At 45.0% G+C, this 19,026-nt stretch overlaps 1 protein-coding gene across 2 annotated transcripts in view; it reads left to right on the forward strand.

Moving 5' to 3' along the window:
- Positions 1-19,026, forward strand: part of csnk2a2b (casein kinase 2, alpha prime polypeptide b) — a 61,678-nt gene that overhangs the window by 24,851 nt on the left and 17,801 nt on the right. For both annotated transcript variants that reach the window (XM_068049702.1, XM_068049703.1), the window contains exon 3: positions 18,162-18,263. In XM_068049702.1, the coding sequence (XP_067905803.1) occupies positions 18,162-18,263 (102 nt within the window). The remainder of the gene's footprint in view (positions 1-18,161; positions 18,264-19,026) is intronic.

The following is a 19,026-nucleotide window of genomic DNA, read 5'->3' on the forward strand; positions in this document are numbered from 1 at the left end:
GGCTGAAGTCTGGCATCTGTGATGTTGGGGACTTCGGGTGGAGGCCAACATGGATCATCAACTTGGCACTTCTGGCTGAAGATTGTTGCAAATGCTTCAGCCTTATCTTTGGCACTAATGTGCTGGGCTCCGCCATCATTGAGGATGGGCATATTTGCGGAGCCACCTCCTCCAGTTAGTTGTTTAATTATCCACCACCCTTCACGACTGGATGTGGCAGGACTGCAGAGCTTAGATCTGATCCGTTGGTTATGGGATTGCTTAGCTCTGTCTATCACATGCTGCTTATGCAGTTTGGCATGCAAGTAGTCCTGTGTTGTAACTTCAGGTTGACACCTCATTTTTGAGGTATGCCTGCTGCTGCTAGCATGCCCTCCTGCAGTCTTCATTGAACCAGGGTTGTTCCCCTGGCTTGATGGTAATGGTAGAGTGGGGGATTTGCTGGGCCATGAGGTTTACAGATTGTGGTTGAGTACAGCTCTGCTGCTGCAGATGGCCCACAGCGCCTCATGGATGCCCAGTTTTGCATTGCTAGATCTGTTCGAAATCTATCCCATTTAGCACAGCGGTAGTGCCACACAACACGATGGAGGGTATCCTCAATGTGAAGACGGGACTTCGTCTCCACAAGGACTGTGCAGTGGTCACTCCTACCAATACTGTCATGGACAGATGCATTTGTGGCAGACAGATTGGTGAGGACGAGGTCAAGTATGTTTTTCCCTCTTGGTTCCCTCACCACCTGCCGCAGACCCAGTCAAGCAGCTATGTCCTTTACAACTCAGCCAGCTCGGTCAGTAGTGGTGCTACCGAGCCACTCTTTGTGATGGACATTGAAGTCCCCCACCCAGAGTACATTCTGCGCCCTTGCCACCCTCCGTGCTTTCTCCAAGTGGTGATCAACATGGATGAATGGGCGGCACAGTGGCGCAGTGGTTAGCACCGCAGCCTCACAGCTCCAGGGACCCGGGTTCGATTCTGGGTACTGCCTGTGTGGAGTTTGCAAGTTCTCCGTGTCTGCGTGGGTTTTCTCCGGGTGCTCCGGTTTCCTCCCACAAGCCAAAAGACTTGCAGGTTGGTAGGTAAATTGGCCATTATAAATTGTCACTAGTATAGGTAGGTGGTAGGGAAATATAGGGACAGGTGGGGATGTTTGGTAGGAATATGGGATTAGTGTAGGATTAGTATAAATGGGTGGTTGATGGTCGGCACAGACTCGGTGGGCCGAAGGGCCTGTTTCAGTGCTGTATCTCTAATCGAATACTGATTCATCAGCTGAGGGAGGGCAGTAGGTGGTAATCAACAGGAGGTTTCCTTGCCCATGTTTGACCTGCTGCCATGAGACGTCATTGGGTCCGGAGTCGACTCCCAGGGCAATTCCCTCCCGACTGTATACCACTGAACCGCCACCTCTGTTGGGTCTGTCCTGCTGGTGGGACAGGACATACCCGGGGATGGTGATGGCGGTGTCTGGGACATTGTCTGTAAGGTATGATTATGTCCGGCTGTTGCTTGACTAGTCTTTGGGACAACTCTCCCAACTTTGGCACAAGCCCCCAGATGTTAGTAAGGAGGACTTTGCAGGGTCGACAGGGCTGGGTTTTCCGTTTCCGATGCCTAGGTGGATGCCAGGTGGTGTGTCCGGTTTCATTCTGTTCATATAGTTACATACCTGCTGTACAACACTCATTCAGCTGTGTTTCTAATCAAGATGATTCTGTCTGTATTATTGCAACAACAAATGGCCATTTTGACTGGAGCAGCAGCAACTATTGCAACACTCAAGAAGCTCGACACCATCCAGGACAAAGCAGCCCGCTTGATTGGCATCCCATCTACAAACATTCACTCCCTCCACCACCGACGCACAGTGGCAGCAGTGTGTACCATCTACAGAATGCACTGCAGCAATGCACCAAGGCTCCTTAGATAGTACCTTCCAAACCCGCGACCTCTGCCAACTCGAAGGACAAGGGCAGCAAATGCATGGGAACACCACCACCTGCAAGTTCCCCTGCAAGTCACACGCCATCCTGACTTGGAACTATATCGCTGTTCCTTCACTGTCGCTGGGTCAAAATCCTCGAACTCCCTTCCTAACAGCACTGTGGGTATACCTACCCCAAATGGACTGCAGCGGTTGAAGAAGGCAGCTCACCACCACCTTCTCAAGGGCAATTAGGGATGGGCAATAAATGCTGGCCTGGCCAGTGTCGCCCACATCCTATGAATGAATTAAAAAAAAAACTGAAATGACTACTTTGGTCCAAAGAATACGATAGGGGTGTGCTATCACATAGTCTCTCCATAGCCTGTTTAATTTCAGGGTGGTGTAAAAAACCTAACATAGCTCAATAATTCAAGATGTGTTGAAAAGGTTAGATGAAGTAAGGTGGGAAGAGACTCTTGTGGAGCATAAACACCAGCATGGACCAGATGGGCCAAAGGGCATGTTTCTTTGTTCTCAGCTCTTTCCGGTACATGGATGACTCTATCGGCGCCATTGCCTGCTCTTGCCCTCAACTGGAAAATGTAGTTGACTTTATTTCCAATTTCTACCCTTCTCTTACCTTCACATGGCCCATCTCCGAATCTTCCCTTCCTTTACTTCTCTGTCTCCATTACTGGGCATAGGCTCTCAGCCCAAGGACTCCCACAGCTGCCTGGGCTGCACTTCCTCACATGCCACTTCCTGCAAGGACTCTATTCCTTTCTCCCTGTTTCTCCGTCTCCATTGCATCTGTTTGGTGGATGCAACCCTTTTTATACTAGCGCTTTTGATATGTCTTCCTTTTCCCTCAGCCGAGGACTGCCCTACCCACCAACACCGTGGTTAACCGGGCCCTATTTAACGCACTTGTGCTCTCTCCCCTCCCTCCCAAAACCATGATGGGGTTCCCTTTGTCTTCACCTTCCACCCCACGAGGCTGCATATTCAACAAATCATTTTTCACCACCACCAAACACATCTTCCCCTGCCATTTCAGCATTCTGAAGGGGCCGTTCCCTCCACGACACCCTGGTCCACTCTTCAGTCATAACCAACATGTCAACCCCCCACCCCACCAGCACCTTTCCTACAGCACTTTCCCATGCAAGCGCAGGAGATGCAACACCTGCCCTTTTACTTCCTTCCTCCCTCCCTTCTCATCATACAAGGCCCCAAACACTCCTTCCAAGTGAAACAGCAATTTACTTGTACTTTCAATTTAGTATACTGTATATGCTGCTCACGATGTGGTGTTCTGTACATTGGGGAGACCAAACACAAACTGGGTGACTGCTTTGCAGAACACCTCTGTTCAGTCCGTGTGATCCTGACCTTCCTGTTGCTTTTCATTTCAATTCTCTACCTTGCTCCCACTCTGACCTTTCTTTCTGTCCTTGACCTTGTACAGTGTTCCAATGAAGCTCAGTGCAAGCTCGAGGAGCAACACCTCTTCTTTCGACTGGGTACTTTACAGCCTTTCGGACTCGACATTTGAGTTTAACAATTTTAGATCCAAACTCTGCCCCCATTTTTTTCTTTTTTTTGCTGATTCATTTCCCCCCCCACCCACTTGTTTCTTTTTTGATCCATTTACATTGTGTTATCCTGCCCTATATTCTCTAGAGTTTAGAAGAATGAGTGGTGATCTCATTGAGGCATACAGAATTCTTACAGGGCTCGACAGGGTTGATACAAGAAGGATGTTTACCCTGGCTGGAGGGTCTAGAACCAGGGGACACAGTCTCGGAATAAGAGGTAGGCCATTTAGGACAGAGAGGAGGAGGAATTTCTTCACTCAGGGTGGTGAATCTTTGTGGAATTCTCTACCCCAGAGAGCTGTGCAGGCTCAGTCATTGAGTGTTCAAGACATAGATAGATTTTTAGTTATTAAAGATATCAAGGGATATGGGGGTAGTGCGGGAAAATGGCGTTGAGGTAGATGATCAGCCATGATCTAGTTGAATGGCAGAGCAGGCTCAATGGGCCGAATGGCCTACTCCTATTTCCTGTGTTCCTATGTTGCTTCACAACTCATCCAGACATATCTTTGTTTCTTTACTTGTCCCATTACCACTCCCTTTGGCTTTGTACCATGAAGCCTTTTGTCATTTACTCTCAACTGCCCTCTACCCTATCTCAGACCTTTTTGTGCTTCCCTGCTCCTCACTTTCACTTGTTCAAAACCTGTTACATTTCTAACTTCTCTCAGTTCTGATGAAAGGTCAGAGACCTGAAGCATTAACTGTTTTTCTCTCCATAGATGCTGCCTGACTTGCTGAGTATTTCCAGCATTTTCTTTGCATTCTAAATGATCGCATTTTCCGAATCATATCTCTGCAAGCGCTGTTTGGCAAAGCTTTTTTCAATTCTGTACAGATGTGCGTGATTTTGTAAATTGTGTTGAAACCTTTCATTGTCATTTGTAAGTGACATTGGCTTGTTCAAATGACGTTTATCTCACTGGTTGTTGTCCAACAAATAAAATGGTTTGTCAAGCCATTCTTTCATAAAGACTGTGCCTCTAAATTATGTTTAGCTTAAGGAGTCCTTGTGTTGTCATATTATCAAGTTCTCTTCTAACTCACAAGTAACTTTTCTACCTTCACCCTTTATGAATTTGGATTGGGTTCCCAGAGTCTCCTTGCCATTTTCAATGAGGTAATATTTCTCTCCATGCTTTTTGTCTCATTTATTTAAAGAGCCAACAGTGGCTTTGCTGCCCTTTAATCCTTTTCTAATGCATGCCTTTTTATATGTACAGTGAGCTAAACTAGTTTCCTTTGTGTTGCATCATAGTTTATCAATATCACTTCCTTGGAAGTTGTCTTTGTAGATCTGTTGCTGTTACAAGTACAGCCTTACCTTGTGATAAAATGTTCATCTCTTTTCTTAACAAGCACTAGAGAACAAAATTTGACCTGGGAGTCAGTTCCCCAACATAGTTGTACTGTTGATACTTAACAATCCATGCCAGGGGAGAGTTAAAATCCCTTCCTTATATGCTCGCAAATGCTCATTATTGCAAGCATGGCAATTTAACTGGCTCTCATTTTTGTTTACGTGCTGACTGTGGTCCAGTAGTGTGCTCCTCGCCCCACAAGTGCTTGTACATGCTGACAATCCATGTTCCCCTTTTGAGGTTGACCCAGAATGCTCCAATGTACACTTTGTGCATGTAATCATATGGGTCCCTCTGTGACTCATTGGCACGTGGTGGCAGGTAAGAAAATCAAAAATTATTGTTCATGTTGTACTGTAGTGTTGAGTGAATTTCTGAATCCGGGCCAGTAGCTAGACTACACTAATGGGTATCGAGAAGTTGTGCCTGCCATCTTCTGGCATGTGGGAGAGATGCTTGCTGGTGTGGATCAACTGTCAACATTAATTAAACAACATTTCAAAGACATTCATTCTTAATCAATGAAGTAACAACCTTATGATGTGTAACTGCAGGGGAAAGAGCTACATAAAAATACTTGTGGACTGAAAGCCATCTGTCATATTGGAATATTTTAGAATAGCCACTCTGAGCTGTTTATAAAGTACAGAGGATTAAGCAGCAGTGAAAGGATTGCCTTATGCCTTAGTTGCATGCATGCCAAATGTCAATAGATAAACCGGCTGTCCTTACTAACGCACTGAATAAGTGGGCAAGCAGCATAGCTGTTCCCCAAATGACCGTAACATGTCGGCCATCAGCATTTCAAAATTTGTAGAATTATCCATGTGTTGTTTGCTGACACATTGTTCTTGTCTTGCAGTCTCTGGCCCTGCTTCTGAAGCCATACCAGGATGCTCTGCAGATCTGGGCATGCATGCAGCTTGTGCCCATAAGCAATCATGAGACACCCACACTAAAGGTCTACAAAGGAAACCCGACTGACACGTGTCGTGGTGTTCCGTCGGGTCGGGTGGCGGGCCAGTACATCAGTACATGGTAAAGGCCTGTTACCCGACCCGACCCCGACTGGACCCGACAATGTGTCGGGTTCGGGTTGGGTCGCGCTTCCGGGTCCGGCATTCGGGCTTGATCGGGTTTCCTTTGCAGACCTTTACCTTACACACAAGGCTATCCAACAGGGCATTGCAAGACTTTATCCCACACTGACCCTGATGAAATGCGACATATAAACACTTTGTAGAGACTTTAGTTAGGCCACACTTAGAATATTGCGTGCAATTCTGGTCGCCACACGACTTTGGAGAGGGTATAGAAGAGGTTTACCAGGATGTTGCCTGGTCTGGAGGGCATTAGCTATGAGGAGAGGTTGGATAAACTCTGATTGTTTTCACTGGAACGACGGAGGTGGAGGGGCGACATGATAGAGGTTTACAAAGTTATGAGCAGCATGGACAGAGTGGATAGTCAGAAGCTTTTTCCCAGGGTGGAAGAGTCAGTTACTAGGGGACATGGGTTTACGGTGAGAGGGGCAAAGTTTAGAGGGGATGTGCGAGGCAAGTTCTTTACACAGAGGGTGGTGAGTGCCTGGAACTTGCTGCCGGGGGAGGTGGTGGAAGCAGATACGATAGCGACGTTTAAGAGACATCTTGATAAATACATGAATAGGATGGGAATAGAGGGATACGGTCCCCGGAAGTGCAGAAGGCTTTAGTTTAGGCAGGCATCCAGATCAGCGCAGGCTTGGAGGGCCGAATGGCCTGTTCCTGTGCTGTACTGTTCTTTGTTCTTTATTAGTCATGTAAATTGTATTGGAGGGATTGTGATGTAAAATGGGCGGGGGAGAGAGCAGGACAGTGGGATTAGTTTTTCATTGCTGCAGCAAAGAGACGGTACAGATATAATGAGCCAAATGGCCGTGTCCTGTGTTAAAGATGTTTTGGTTCTATGGTATAGGGGTGATAAGCAGGGAAATTGTTGTAAATTATACTTAAAAGTGTGATGGAATCTACATAAACAGGAGGTGATGCTTGCATGCCAACCATCAGTGTCTGCTGCTCTAGGCGTCATTGGAAAATAACGTCAGGAACTGCAACTCACCTTGGAGCTGTTATTCTGCGGCATTTGAGTTGGTTTCTGTGAGAGGCACTCATACCATTTGGTATTCCAGAAGCCACTTGTGGTATCTATCCACAGGAAGGTGGATCGTAATGAACCCAAACCTATGAAGAATCAGTGGCTCTCGAGGTGATTCTTTGGATTGTTTGGCACGTTTGCCAGGTACTTTGAAGTCCTGGCAAGTAATCAAAATGAACCAAAGAACCACAGGAAAAGGTACAGCACAGAAGGAGGGCATTCAGCCTGTCATGTTCGTGCCAGCCGAAAAAACTAGCCGCCCAATCTAATTCCATCTTCCAGCACCTGGTCCATAGCCTTGCAGGTTACAGCACTTCGTGCATGTCTGGGTACCTTTTAAAAGAATTGAGGGTTTCCTCCTGCACCACCATTCTTGGCAGTGAATTCCAGAAACCCACCACACTCTGAGCGAAAAGGTTTTTCCTCATGTCTCCTCTAATCCTTCTCCCAATCACCTTGAATCTGTGCCCCATGGTAACTGACCTCTCCACTTGAGGAAACGGGTCCTTCCTGTCTACTATATCTAGGCCCCTCACAATTTTGTACACCTCAATTAAGTCACCCCTCAGCCTCCTCTGTTCTAAGGAAAGCAACCCTAGCGTATCCAATCTGTCTTCATAGCTGCAACTTTCAAGCCCTGGCAACATTCTTGTAAATATCCTCTGTGTACTCTCCAGAGCAATTGTGTCCTTTCTGTAATGTGACCAGAACTGTACACAGTACTTACTCCAGCTGTGGCCTAGCCAGCATTTTACAGTTCCAGCATTACGTCCCTGCTTTTGTATTCTATACCTCGGTCAATAAAGGACAGCATTCCATATGCCGCCTTCACTTTATCTACCTGTCCTGCCACCTTTAGGGACCTGTGGACATGCACTCCAAGGTCTCTCACCTCTTATACCCCTCTCGATATCCTCCCGTTTATTGTGTATTCCCTCGCTTTATTTGCCCTCCCCAAGAGCATTACCTCACACTTCTCTGGATTGAATTCCATTTGCCACTCTTCCACCCACTCAACCAAACCATTGATATAATTCTGGAGTCTACAGTTATCCTCTTCACTATCAATTGCAAGGCAAATTTCCCAATCATGCCTTCCACATTTAAGTCCAAATCATTAATATATACCACAAACAGCAAACACTGAGCCCTGTGGAATGCCACTGGAAAACGCTTTCCATTTGCAAAAACGTCTGTCGGCTGCTACCCTTCATTTCCTGTCACTGAGCCAATTTTGGATCCAACCTGCCACATTTCCCTGTATCCCATGGGCTTTCATTTTACTGACCAGTCTGCCGTGCGGGACCTTGTCAAATGCCTTACTAAAACCCATGTAGACCACATCCACTACACTAAGGGGCGGCGCAGTGGTTAGCACCGCAGCCTCACAGCTCCAGCGTCCCGGGTTCAATTCTGGGTACTGCCTGTGTGGAGTTTGCAAGTTCTCCCTGTGTCTGCCTGCGTTTCCTCCGGGTGCTCCGGTTTCCTCCTACATGCCAAAGACTTGCAGGTTGATAGGTTAATTGGCCATTATAAATTGCCCCTAGTATAGGTAGGTGGTAGGGAAATATAGGGACAGGTGGGGATGTGGTAGGAATATGGAATTAGTGTAGGATTAGTATAAATAGGTGGTTGATGGTCGGCACAGACTCGGTGGGCCGAAGGGCCTGTTTCAGTGCTGTATCTCTAAACTAAACTACTCTCATCAATCCTCCTTGTTAATTCCTCAAAGAATTCAATTAAGTTAGTAAGACACGACCTCTCCTTAACAAATCCATGCTGACTATCCCTACCTTTCTAAGTGGCAGTTTATCCTGCCCCTCAAAATTGATTCTAATAATTTAATCACCACTGAGGTCAGGCTGAGCGGCCTGTAATTATTTGGCCTTGCCCTCGCACCCTTTTTTAAACAATGGTCTAAAGTTCGCAGACCTCCAATCCTCTGGCACCTCGCCCGTATCCAGTGAGGATTTGAAGATGATCCTCAGCACATCTGTTTCCTCCCTGGCTTCCTTTAACAATCTGGAATACAATACATCCAGCCCTGGCGATTTATCCACTTTCAAAGATGTCAGACCCTCGAGTACTTCCTCTCTCATTATGCTAATCGTATCTAATATTTCACACTCCACCTCTTTTACTAGAATGTCTGCATCATCCCCCTCCTTTGTGAAGACAGAGGCAAAAAAACTCATTAGGAACCCTGCCCATATCTTCATCCATCTGTAAGTTCCCTTGTACATCTCTGATAGGCCCTACCCTTTCCATAGTTATCCTCTTGCTCTTAATGTACTGATAAAACATCTTTGGGTTTTCCTTGATTTTACCTGCCAATAGTTTTTCATGTCCTCGTTGCTTTTCTAATTTCCTTTTTTACTTCACCCCTGCACTTTCTATACTCTAGGCTTTCTAAGGTATTAAGTTTTTTGTGATCATAAGCTTTCTTTTTCTGCTTCAACTTACCCTGTAAGCCTCCAGATTGCCAGGGGCTCTAGATTTGGCCCTACCACCCTTTATCTTTGTGGGGACATGCCTACACTGCTCCTGTAGAATCTCGCTTTTGAATGTCTCCCACTGGTTTGCCACTGATTTTCCTTCGAGTAGCTGTATCCAGTCCACTTTTGCCAAATTGTCCCTCAGTTTTGTAAAATTTGCCTTCCCCCAATTTAGAACTTTAACTTTGTCCTTTTCCATGATTATGCTAAAACTGACTGTATTATGGTCACTATCTCCAAAATGGTCACCCACTGCTACTTCATCTACTTGCCGAGCTTAATTACCGAAGACTAAATCTAGAATTGCGCCCCCTCTAGTTGGGCTTGTTATGTGTTGGCTAAAAAGGTTCTGTTGAATGCAGTTCAAGGATTTTGTGCCCACTGTGCCCTTCGCACTGTTTGTATCCCAGTTGATATTAGGGTAGAGACAGATGGCATTTTGGAATATGCAGGGCAGTTTGTGGTAGCTGAGATTGCAAAGTGTCTTAAGACTTTGGAATATGTTTAGATTGCTCTCAATTACTTTCAGGTTTCTTATGGCCCTGGTGGAAGAAAAATGGCAACAAATGCTGCACATGACCATATTTTGGATTTTAGCTGAGATATACTTTAGCTACTTGTCACATTGAAGGAGAAACAGTAGAAGAGACTTTACTGAATTTATCTCGTGAAGGAAGGGGTGAAGAAAAGTTGTTCACTGTCGCCCATCTCATTTGATGTATTGATGATACTTTGGATGGCATTATATTACTTCAGTGTCTCTACCTGGCATTTCTGGAAAAATTGCACTTTTCTTAGATATTGTATTGGTGGTGGACTCCCCTGTGGACCCACTGCACCCAACTTAACCATCATGGACAAAGGGCTGACAACAACCACCACCAGTGGGATATACCGATGGATATTAGTTTTGCATGGATCAGAAATAGATCACAAATGTATTAATTGGAAGGTACAAGAGCATCTACCCCAATTGTTGATTTATTTCTTGATGGATGCCCAGACATAGTCCTCTCCAGTGCAAATTAAGTTAATGGCATATGTGTTGAAAGTCTTGGTTCAGAGCTATAGGCGTCCAATGTAAGGACTTCATCTGGCCCCTGTGCTAGATCTGAAACTGCTAATTTACATTATTAGAGAATTTAGCTATGGCACATGCATATACATGGGCCTGCTGTGTCATGCATGCTATTACCTGATGCTACAAAAATCAAGTCAGATGTAACTTCCAACAACTACTTAAAAAATATATGTAACCTTTCCAGGAAAAAATTTTTTGGCTTGAAATGCTGAATTGTAAATTTCAAAGTGCTGGAAATGCAGTAAAAGGTGAAGTTGTTTTTAAAAAAAAAAAAAACCCTCATTCCTGGGGAGCAGGGATGGCCCAAATCTCAAACCTGCCCAAGAAATAAATCTCTTTCAAGTGTTCTCTCCATAGATTTTCAAAACTTGCTACTTCTAAAGCCAAGATTTTATATACTTTAGTTCTTCCCTGCACCCAAAGTGATGAGCTATTGGGTATACCAGCAATTTAAGATATGACAAGCTAATTTCCCCCCTGCCAGTCACAGTCTATAACTGTTTGTTTCAATGCGTCATTGACAAGACCATTGAGTTTCAGTTTTCAGCGAAAAATGGAACAAATTTCAAAATGTGCACTTCAAAACACTGGCAAAAATTACGGAGGCCATGTAACAAAAATAATTGATTTAGTCACTCTAAAGCAGTGGCCCTGGTATTAGTCCGAAATTTAGAGGTGTGTTTTGAGTTACCTTTAAGTTGTGCAGCTTTTGTGAATTTTCTGGATTGACAAGTATAGATGAGCACAGGCCATGGTATCTTTAGCTGGATATTAGAGTGTGGTGACTCCCAGTTAGTAGACTGGAGGAGATGTCAATCTGGTTACAACTACTGTTGGGACAGAAGTTTCACACTGAAGTGGGAGATTTTTATAATTGCCTTCAGATAAATCATTATCCAGTAAATACCATCTGATCACAGTTCAACAATGAATAACTTTTATCCTCTCTCATTTCTATCAATCCAGTGAACTCAGATTTTGCAGTGTTAATTTTGGTCTCAAGACGTCACAATAGAGATTTCCAATCATTGAAGGGGATTTATATAGCTGTACGTACTGAGAGAGGGGCAGCAATATAAGGTATCCAGTATAGCTGGAATCTCTTTGTACCTGATGCTTGTTGTTGAGATTGCAAAGGAGTTAGCAATCTTCTCCATGTCTGTGGATTTCTCCAAAAGTCTTGGATATTTTGGGTTTCAGTGAGCTGAGTCATCCACTGAGATCAGCATGAGTCTAGGTCCGTATCCGTGGACCATTTAATTGATCACCTTGTTTAAAAAAAAAAAAAATTCCCCTTCTGTGGAATTGGGCAAGTTGTGACTGTAGTTTTCTGGAGTCAGATGCTGTGGAAATTGGCCCATTCTGAGAGCACTGTGCAGTCTTTTTCAGAACAGATTTGCTCAGGTTTGTTGACAAATGGAACTTGGAAGGGCTGCTTTGATGTCCTTTGTAAGGTCTTCATAGCTGCTGGTTGATTTGAGGAACCCAATTTTTGCTCACTTCGCTTAAATGTTAGCAGCCTTGTGGACACGAGCTTTGTTGCTTTGCTTCTGGTTTCCTCATTACCATGTACAAGAATTGTTTTAGATAATTATTCTGGGTGTTTTGCTGTGTATATCAAGAACTGGCTCTTCCTCTGCCCCTGCTGTGGGAGGTGGATGAGGACAAGTTGGTTGGCATTGTTGCCTCAGCATCTTTTTAGAGAACGTACTTAACAAATTTAAGTAAAATAGTGGACCTATTCTTTCACCAGAGCCGCAGAAAATTAATTATATTGTAATGCATTATGAATATATATGGCACTCCTCTCAGTATCATTATTTAAAAGGAAACTATTGTCTGGGCCTCGAAACATTGTAATATTTCTGTTTGGATGAGTCTGCCAGGGGTCAGCAGTAAAACCAAATAACTACAATAATTAAAGCAAAATACTACAGATGCTGGAAATCTGAAATAAAAATGAAGTGCTGGAAATACTCAGCAGGTCTGGCAGCATCTGTGGAGAGAGAGAAGCAGAGTTAACGTTTGAAGTCTGTGCTTCTCTCTCTCCACAGATGCTGCCTGACCCGCTGAGTATTTCCAAATAACTAAAATGCTGGTTCGTGAAGATGTAGCAGATGGTCCACACCACCTACATGGAATTGGTTAATCCTTGCAATCTTGGAAATACTGTTCATCTGACTTCAGTAACTGCAGACCTGCTCGAGGCCAAGCGTCAGTGATTAACTCTTAAATGCCCTCTGAAATGGCTTAGCAAGCCATTCAATACGAAGTCAGTAAAAAGGAATGAAACTGGACGGACCACTCGGCATCGACCTAGGCATCAGAAACGACAACGGCAAACCCAGCCCTGTCGACTGTGCAAAGTCCTCCTTATTAACATCTGGGGGCTTGTGCCAAAGTTGGGAGAGCTGTCCCACAGACTAGTCAAGCAACTGCCTGACAGTCATACTCACGGAATCATACCTTACAGACAGTGTCCCAGACACTGCCATCACCATCCCCAGGTATGTCCTGTCCCACCAGCAGGACAGACCCACCAGAGGTGGTGGCACAGTGGTATACAGTTGGGAGGGAGTTGCCCTGGGAGTTCTCAACATCGACTCCGGACCCCATGAAGTCACACGGCATCAGGTCAAACAATGGGCAAGGTAACCTCCTACTGATTACCACCTACCGCCCTCCCTCAGCTGATGACTCAGTACTCCACCATGTTGAACACCAGTTAGAGGAAGCACTGAGGGTGGTAAGGGCATAAAATGTACTCTGGGTGAGGGACTTCAATGTTCATCACCAAGAGTGGCTCGGTAGCACCACTACTGACCGAGCTGGCCGAGTCCTAAAGGACATAGCTGCTAGACTGGGTCTGCGGCAGGTGGTGGTGGAACCAACACGAGGGAAAAACATACTTGACCTCGTCCTCACCAATCTGCCTGCTGCAGATGCTTCTGTCCATGACTATTGGTAGGTGTGACCATCACACAGTCCTTGTGGAGACGAAGTCCCGCCTTCACATTGAGGATATCGTCCATCGTGTTGTGTGGCACTATCACCGTGCTAAATGGGATAGATTTCGAACAGATTTAGCAATACAAAACTGGGCATCCATGAGGCGCTGTGGGCCATCAGCAGCAGCAGAATTGTACTCGACCACAATCTGTAACCTCATGACCCGGCATATCCCCCACTCTACCATTACCATCAAGCCAGGAGACCAACCCTGGTTCAATGAAGAGTGCAGGAGGATACCAGGAGCAGCACCAGGCATACCTCACAATGAGGTGTCAACCTGGTGAAGCAACAACACAGGACTATCTGCGTGCCAAACTGCGTAAGCAGCATGCGATAGAAAGAGCTAAGCGATCCCGTGACCAATGGATCAGATCTAAGCTCTGCGGCCCTGCCACATCCAGCCGTGAATGGTGGTGGACAATTACACAACTAACTGGAGGAGGTGGCTCCACAAATATCCACATCCTCAATGATGGGGGAGCCCAGCACATCAGTGTGAAAAATAGACTGAAGCATTTGCAACACTCTTCAGCCAGAAGTGCCGAGTTGATGATCCATCTCGGCCTCCTCCTGAAGTCCCCAACATCACAGATGCCAGACTTCAGCCAATTCGATTCACTCCGCGTGATATCAAGAAACGACTGAAGGCACTGGATACTGCAAAAGCTATGGGCCCTGACAATATTCCGGCAATTTGACTGAGTATGGCATCAAGGTGCCCTAGCAAAACTGGAGTCAATGGGAATCAGGATGAAAACTCTCCGCTGGTTGGAGTCATACCTAGCACAAAGGAAGATGGCTGTGGTTGTTGGAGGTCAAACATCTGAGCTCCAGGACATCACTGCAGGAGTTCCTCAAGGTAGTGTCCTAGGCCCAACCATCTTCAGCTGCTTCATCAATGACCTTCCTTCAATCATAAGGTCAGAAGTGGGGATATTCGCTGGTGATTGCACAATGTTCAGCACCATTTGCGACTCCTCAAATACTGAAGCAGTTCATGTAGAAATGCAGCAAGACCTGGTCAATAAGTGGCAAGTAACATTCGCGCCACACAAGTGTCAGGCAATGACCATCTCCAACAAGAGAGAATCTAACCATCTCCCCTTGACATTCAAAGGCATTACCATCGCTGAATCCCCCACCATCAACATCCTAGGGGCTACCATTGAAGAGAAACTGAACTGGAGTAGCCAGGGCGGCGCAGTGGTTAGCACCGCAGCCTCACAGCTCCAGCGCCCCGGGTTCAATTCTGGGTACTGCCTGTGTGGAGTTTGCAAGTTCTCCCTGTGTCTGCGTGGGTTTCCTCCGGGTGCTCCGGTTTCCTCCCACATGCCAAAGACTTGCAGGTTGATAGGTTAATTGGCCATTATAAATTGCCCCGAGTATAGGTAGGTGGTAGGGAAATATAGGGACAGGTGGGGATGTGGTAGGAATATGGGATTAGTGTAAGATTAGTATAAATGGGTGGTTGATGGTCGGCACAGACTCGGTGGGCCGAAGGGCCTGTATCAGTGCTGTATCTCTATTATAAAAAAATATATTAATACCATGGCTACAAGAGCAGGTCAGAGGCTAGGAATCCTGAGGCGAGTAACTCACCACCTGACTCCCCAAAGCATGTCCAGCATCTACAAGGCATAAGTCAGGAGTGTGATGGAATACTCTCCACTTGCCTGGATGGGTGCAGCTCCAACAACACTCAAGAAGCTCGACACCATCCAGGACTAAGCAGCCCGCTTGATTGGCACCTCATCTACAAACATTCACTCCCTCCGCCACCGATGCACAATGGCAGCAGTATGTACCATCTGCAAGATGCACTGCAGCAATGCACCAAGGCTCCTTAGACAGCACCTTCCAAACCCACGACCTCTACCAATAGAAGGACAAGGGCAGCAAATACATGGGAACACCACCACCTGCAAGTTCCCCTGCAAGTCACGCACCATCCTGACTTGGAACTATATCGCCGTTCCTTCACTGTCGCGGGGTCAAAATCCTGGAACTCCCTTCCTAACAGCACTGGGTATACCTACCCCAAATGGACTGCAGTGGTTGAAGAAGGCAGATCACCACCACCTTCTCAAGGGCAATTAGGGATGGGCAATAAATGCCAGCCTGGCCAGCGTCGCCCACATTCCATGAATGAATTAAAAAAAATGAGACTGTTAGCTAAAATTGAAGCTTATGGAATCGAAGGCAAATAACTGACCTGGTTTGGGAGATTGGTTGTGTGGTAGAAGGCAGAGTAGGAATAGTGGGTTTGTACTCCAATGAGAAGGAAGCGACTAGTGGTCTCCCACTATATCAGTATATTAATGACTTGGATAATGCAATAGAGAGCCATATATCCAAGTTTGTTGCTGAAACAAAGATTGGTGATATAGTAAGTATTGTAGATGTGAGCATAAAGTAACAGGCATTGATAGATTAACTGACTGGGCAAAACTGTAGGAGGCGGATTTTAACAGAGGTAAGTGTGAGGTCATCCATTTTGGACCAAAAAAGGAAAGATGCATGTATTTTTTAAATGATGAAATGCTCAGAACAGTGGAGATCCAAAAAGATTTAGGGGTCCATGTACACAGAGCACTAAAATGTAGTAGTTGGATACAAAAAAACCCAAAAAGGCTGGAAGTTTTGGTACAGCTGTGCAAAGCCCTGGTTCGACCCACACCTGGAATACTGGGTATAGTTCTGGGCACTGCACCTTAGGATTTACTGGTCTTGGAAGGAGTGCAGCACAGATTCACCAGAGTGTAACCAGGGCACCAAGGATTAAATTGTGATGAGAGATTACATGAACTAGACTTGTATTCCCTGAAGTATATAGAGTTAAGGGGTGATTTGATTGAGCTTTTCAGGATTTTGAAAGGAATTTATAGGATAGATAGGAACTTTTTCTGTTGGTGGGTGAGTCTAGAACAAAGGGATATAATACTTTAAAATTAGAGCCAATCTATTCCGGAGAGAAGTTGGGGAACACTTCGTGCAAAGGGTGGTAAAAGTGTGCAACTCTATCACAGAAAACAGTAGATGCTAGCTCAATGAATAATTTTATGTCCAAGATTGATGAGTTTTAGCTAGCCAAGGGTATTATGGCATATGGAGCCAAGGCAGGTAACTGGAGTTCAGATACAGGTCAGCCATTATGTCATTGAACAGCATTTCTGGTTCCAGAGGTTGAATGGCCAACTCCTGTTCCTGTTACTCTTGAGGATTGTGTTAGCAATTTTGCACCAAGGTAAACTATAACATGACTGACTTTTCTTTGCTTGTTCAGGGATTAAATTTAGAGATTTTTAAAGTTCTGCACAGTCCTCACTTACCAAATACTTTAAATCTGCGCCCTCTTGTTCTCGAACCTTTCACAAGTGGGAACAGTTTCTCCCTATCTACACTGTCCAGAACCCTCATGATTACTCTCTGACTACATCTGTTAAAACATTTATATTAAAACATATTTAACAACAAATAAAACGCAAACATCTTCAAGATCAAACTGAAAATGCTCTGGATGTCACATTGATTCCCTGATTACTGAGGGCCAAATGGATTGCAGCTCATAATATTAAGAAGGCTGACTAAAAGCTACGTAAAAGAGGTGGGTTTTAAGCAGGGTCTTAAAGGAAGAGAGGGAGATGGAGAGGCAGAGGTGTTTCGGTATAGTATTCCAGAGTATGGAGACTAGTAGAAGATGGTATAACTGCCAATGGTGGGGTTAAAGGGATTGGGAGGACACACCAGAGGCTGGAGTCAGAGATCGGGGTGAGGGAGTGGCAGCACTTGAGAAGTTAGAGTAAGGAACGGGTGAAACCATGGATCAGTATAAGAATTTCAAATTTGAGGCAGTAGGTTAATGGGAGCAGGTAGATCATCAAGCGCAGGGGTGATGGGTGAACAGGACTTGGTGCGAGTTAGGATAAGGACAGCAGAGTTTTGGATGAGTCTTTATCCTTATTGCCCATTAATTCCCTAATGTGCAGTAATCACGTTTATTTCCTAATGCGCAGTAATTAACTTTTATCGGACAAAGTTTGAGACTTAAATGGTCAAGCTGTTGAACAAATTCAATCATTTGTGTAAAGAAATCATGTTTTTATTTCAGTATACCAGTGGTCTTATGTTAATACTGCAGTGTGCTTTGCAGCTTTTTAATCTTTTTTTAAACTTGATGAAGGCCTGTTTGTAAAGTATAGCATGCCAGACTTGTAGTTTTCCTGGAGCAGAAGGGTAAGTCATGCCAAGCCACTCTGCTGTACCGCATAACAGCTAGGTACAAAGTAGTGTTGGTGCAGATCACCTTTCTACCCCTAGGTTTATGCAATGTGGTGTGGCAGCAGGGCTAGAGAAACAGTAGTGAGGAATGTGACAGCTTCTCTCATTTAGTCTCTGAACAACCTGCAAAAAGTAAGCAATGTTAGATTTTATCTTAGTGCAAAAATGTCAGCATTATCCTCCGAGTAGCATCCTCCTCTGCATTAGTTCACCAATTACTTTCGGTGGAATTAGATAGTTTTATAAGTATATTTTATATTAATTTTATAGCCTGTGAAAAAGAAGAAAATAAAACGTGAGATCAAAATATTAGAGAACCTCCGTGGGGGCCCCAACATCATCAAGCTGCTAGATGTGGTAAAGGACCCTGTGGTGAGTAACTGCTCTGACTTGTTCCAGATCAATTTCAGACTCCGACATTCAACTTTGAACAGTTGCATGCTTAGTTTGGTCAGCTTGGCTCAGATGGTAGTGCATTTTCCTCTGAGTTAGATAATTGTGGGTTTAAGCCCCGTGCTGACACTTGAGCACATAATTTAGGCTGACACTCTTTGAAGCAGTACTGAGGGAGTGTTGTATTGTTAGAGGGTTGTCCTTTGTGAGATGTTAAGCTGGGGCCCTGTTTTAGTTCCGGTGGGCATTAAAGATCTTCTGATATTGATTAAAGAGGAGCAAGGGATTGTTCTCATATATTCCTCTTTCAATTAACACCACCAAAAACCAATTGACTAATCATCTCATTGCTGTTTGTGGGATCTTGCTGTGTGTAAAATGACTGCCATGTTGACCACAAAGATAACTCAAAGTAATTCACTGTAAATAAAGCACTTTGAGGTGATAAGACACTATAACTTAATCTGTCTTCTAATTGGACACACCACTAACACAGCCCTATATCCACTACCCACCATTCCTGGGACCAATCTCGCTCAACCCCTACTTTTGCAATAGTGTTTTGGGAGCAATGATTTCACCATGCATTGTTCATGGTGTCTTGAGAGGTTTTCGGGGAGATGTTGAGCAAAGGACAGATAGTTTAACAAATGGTGGGAGTGCTCATTGCACAAGCCACATTTCTCCCCAAGTCACCCCACCATTCCCAGGCCATTCTGATATGGCTCCTACCTAGCACTTA

This window comes from Heterodontus francisci, chromosome 17, assembly GCF_036365525.1.
Source record: "Heterodontus francisci isolate sHetFra1 chromosome 17, sHetFra1.hap1, whole genome shotgun sequence".
Taxonomy (NCBI): Eukaryota; Metazoa; Chordata; class Chondrichthyes; order Heterodontiformes; family Heterodontidae; genus Heterodontus; species Heterodontus francisci.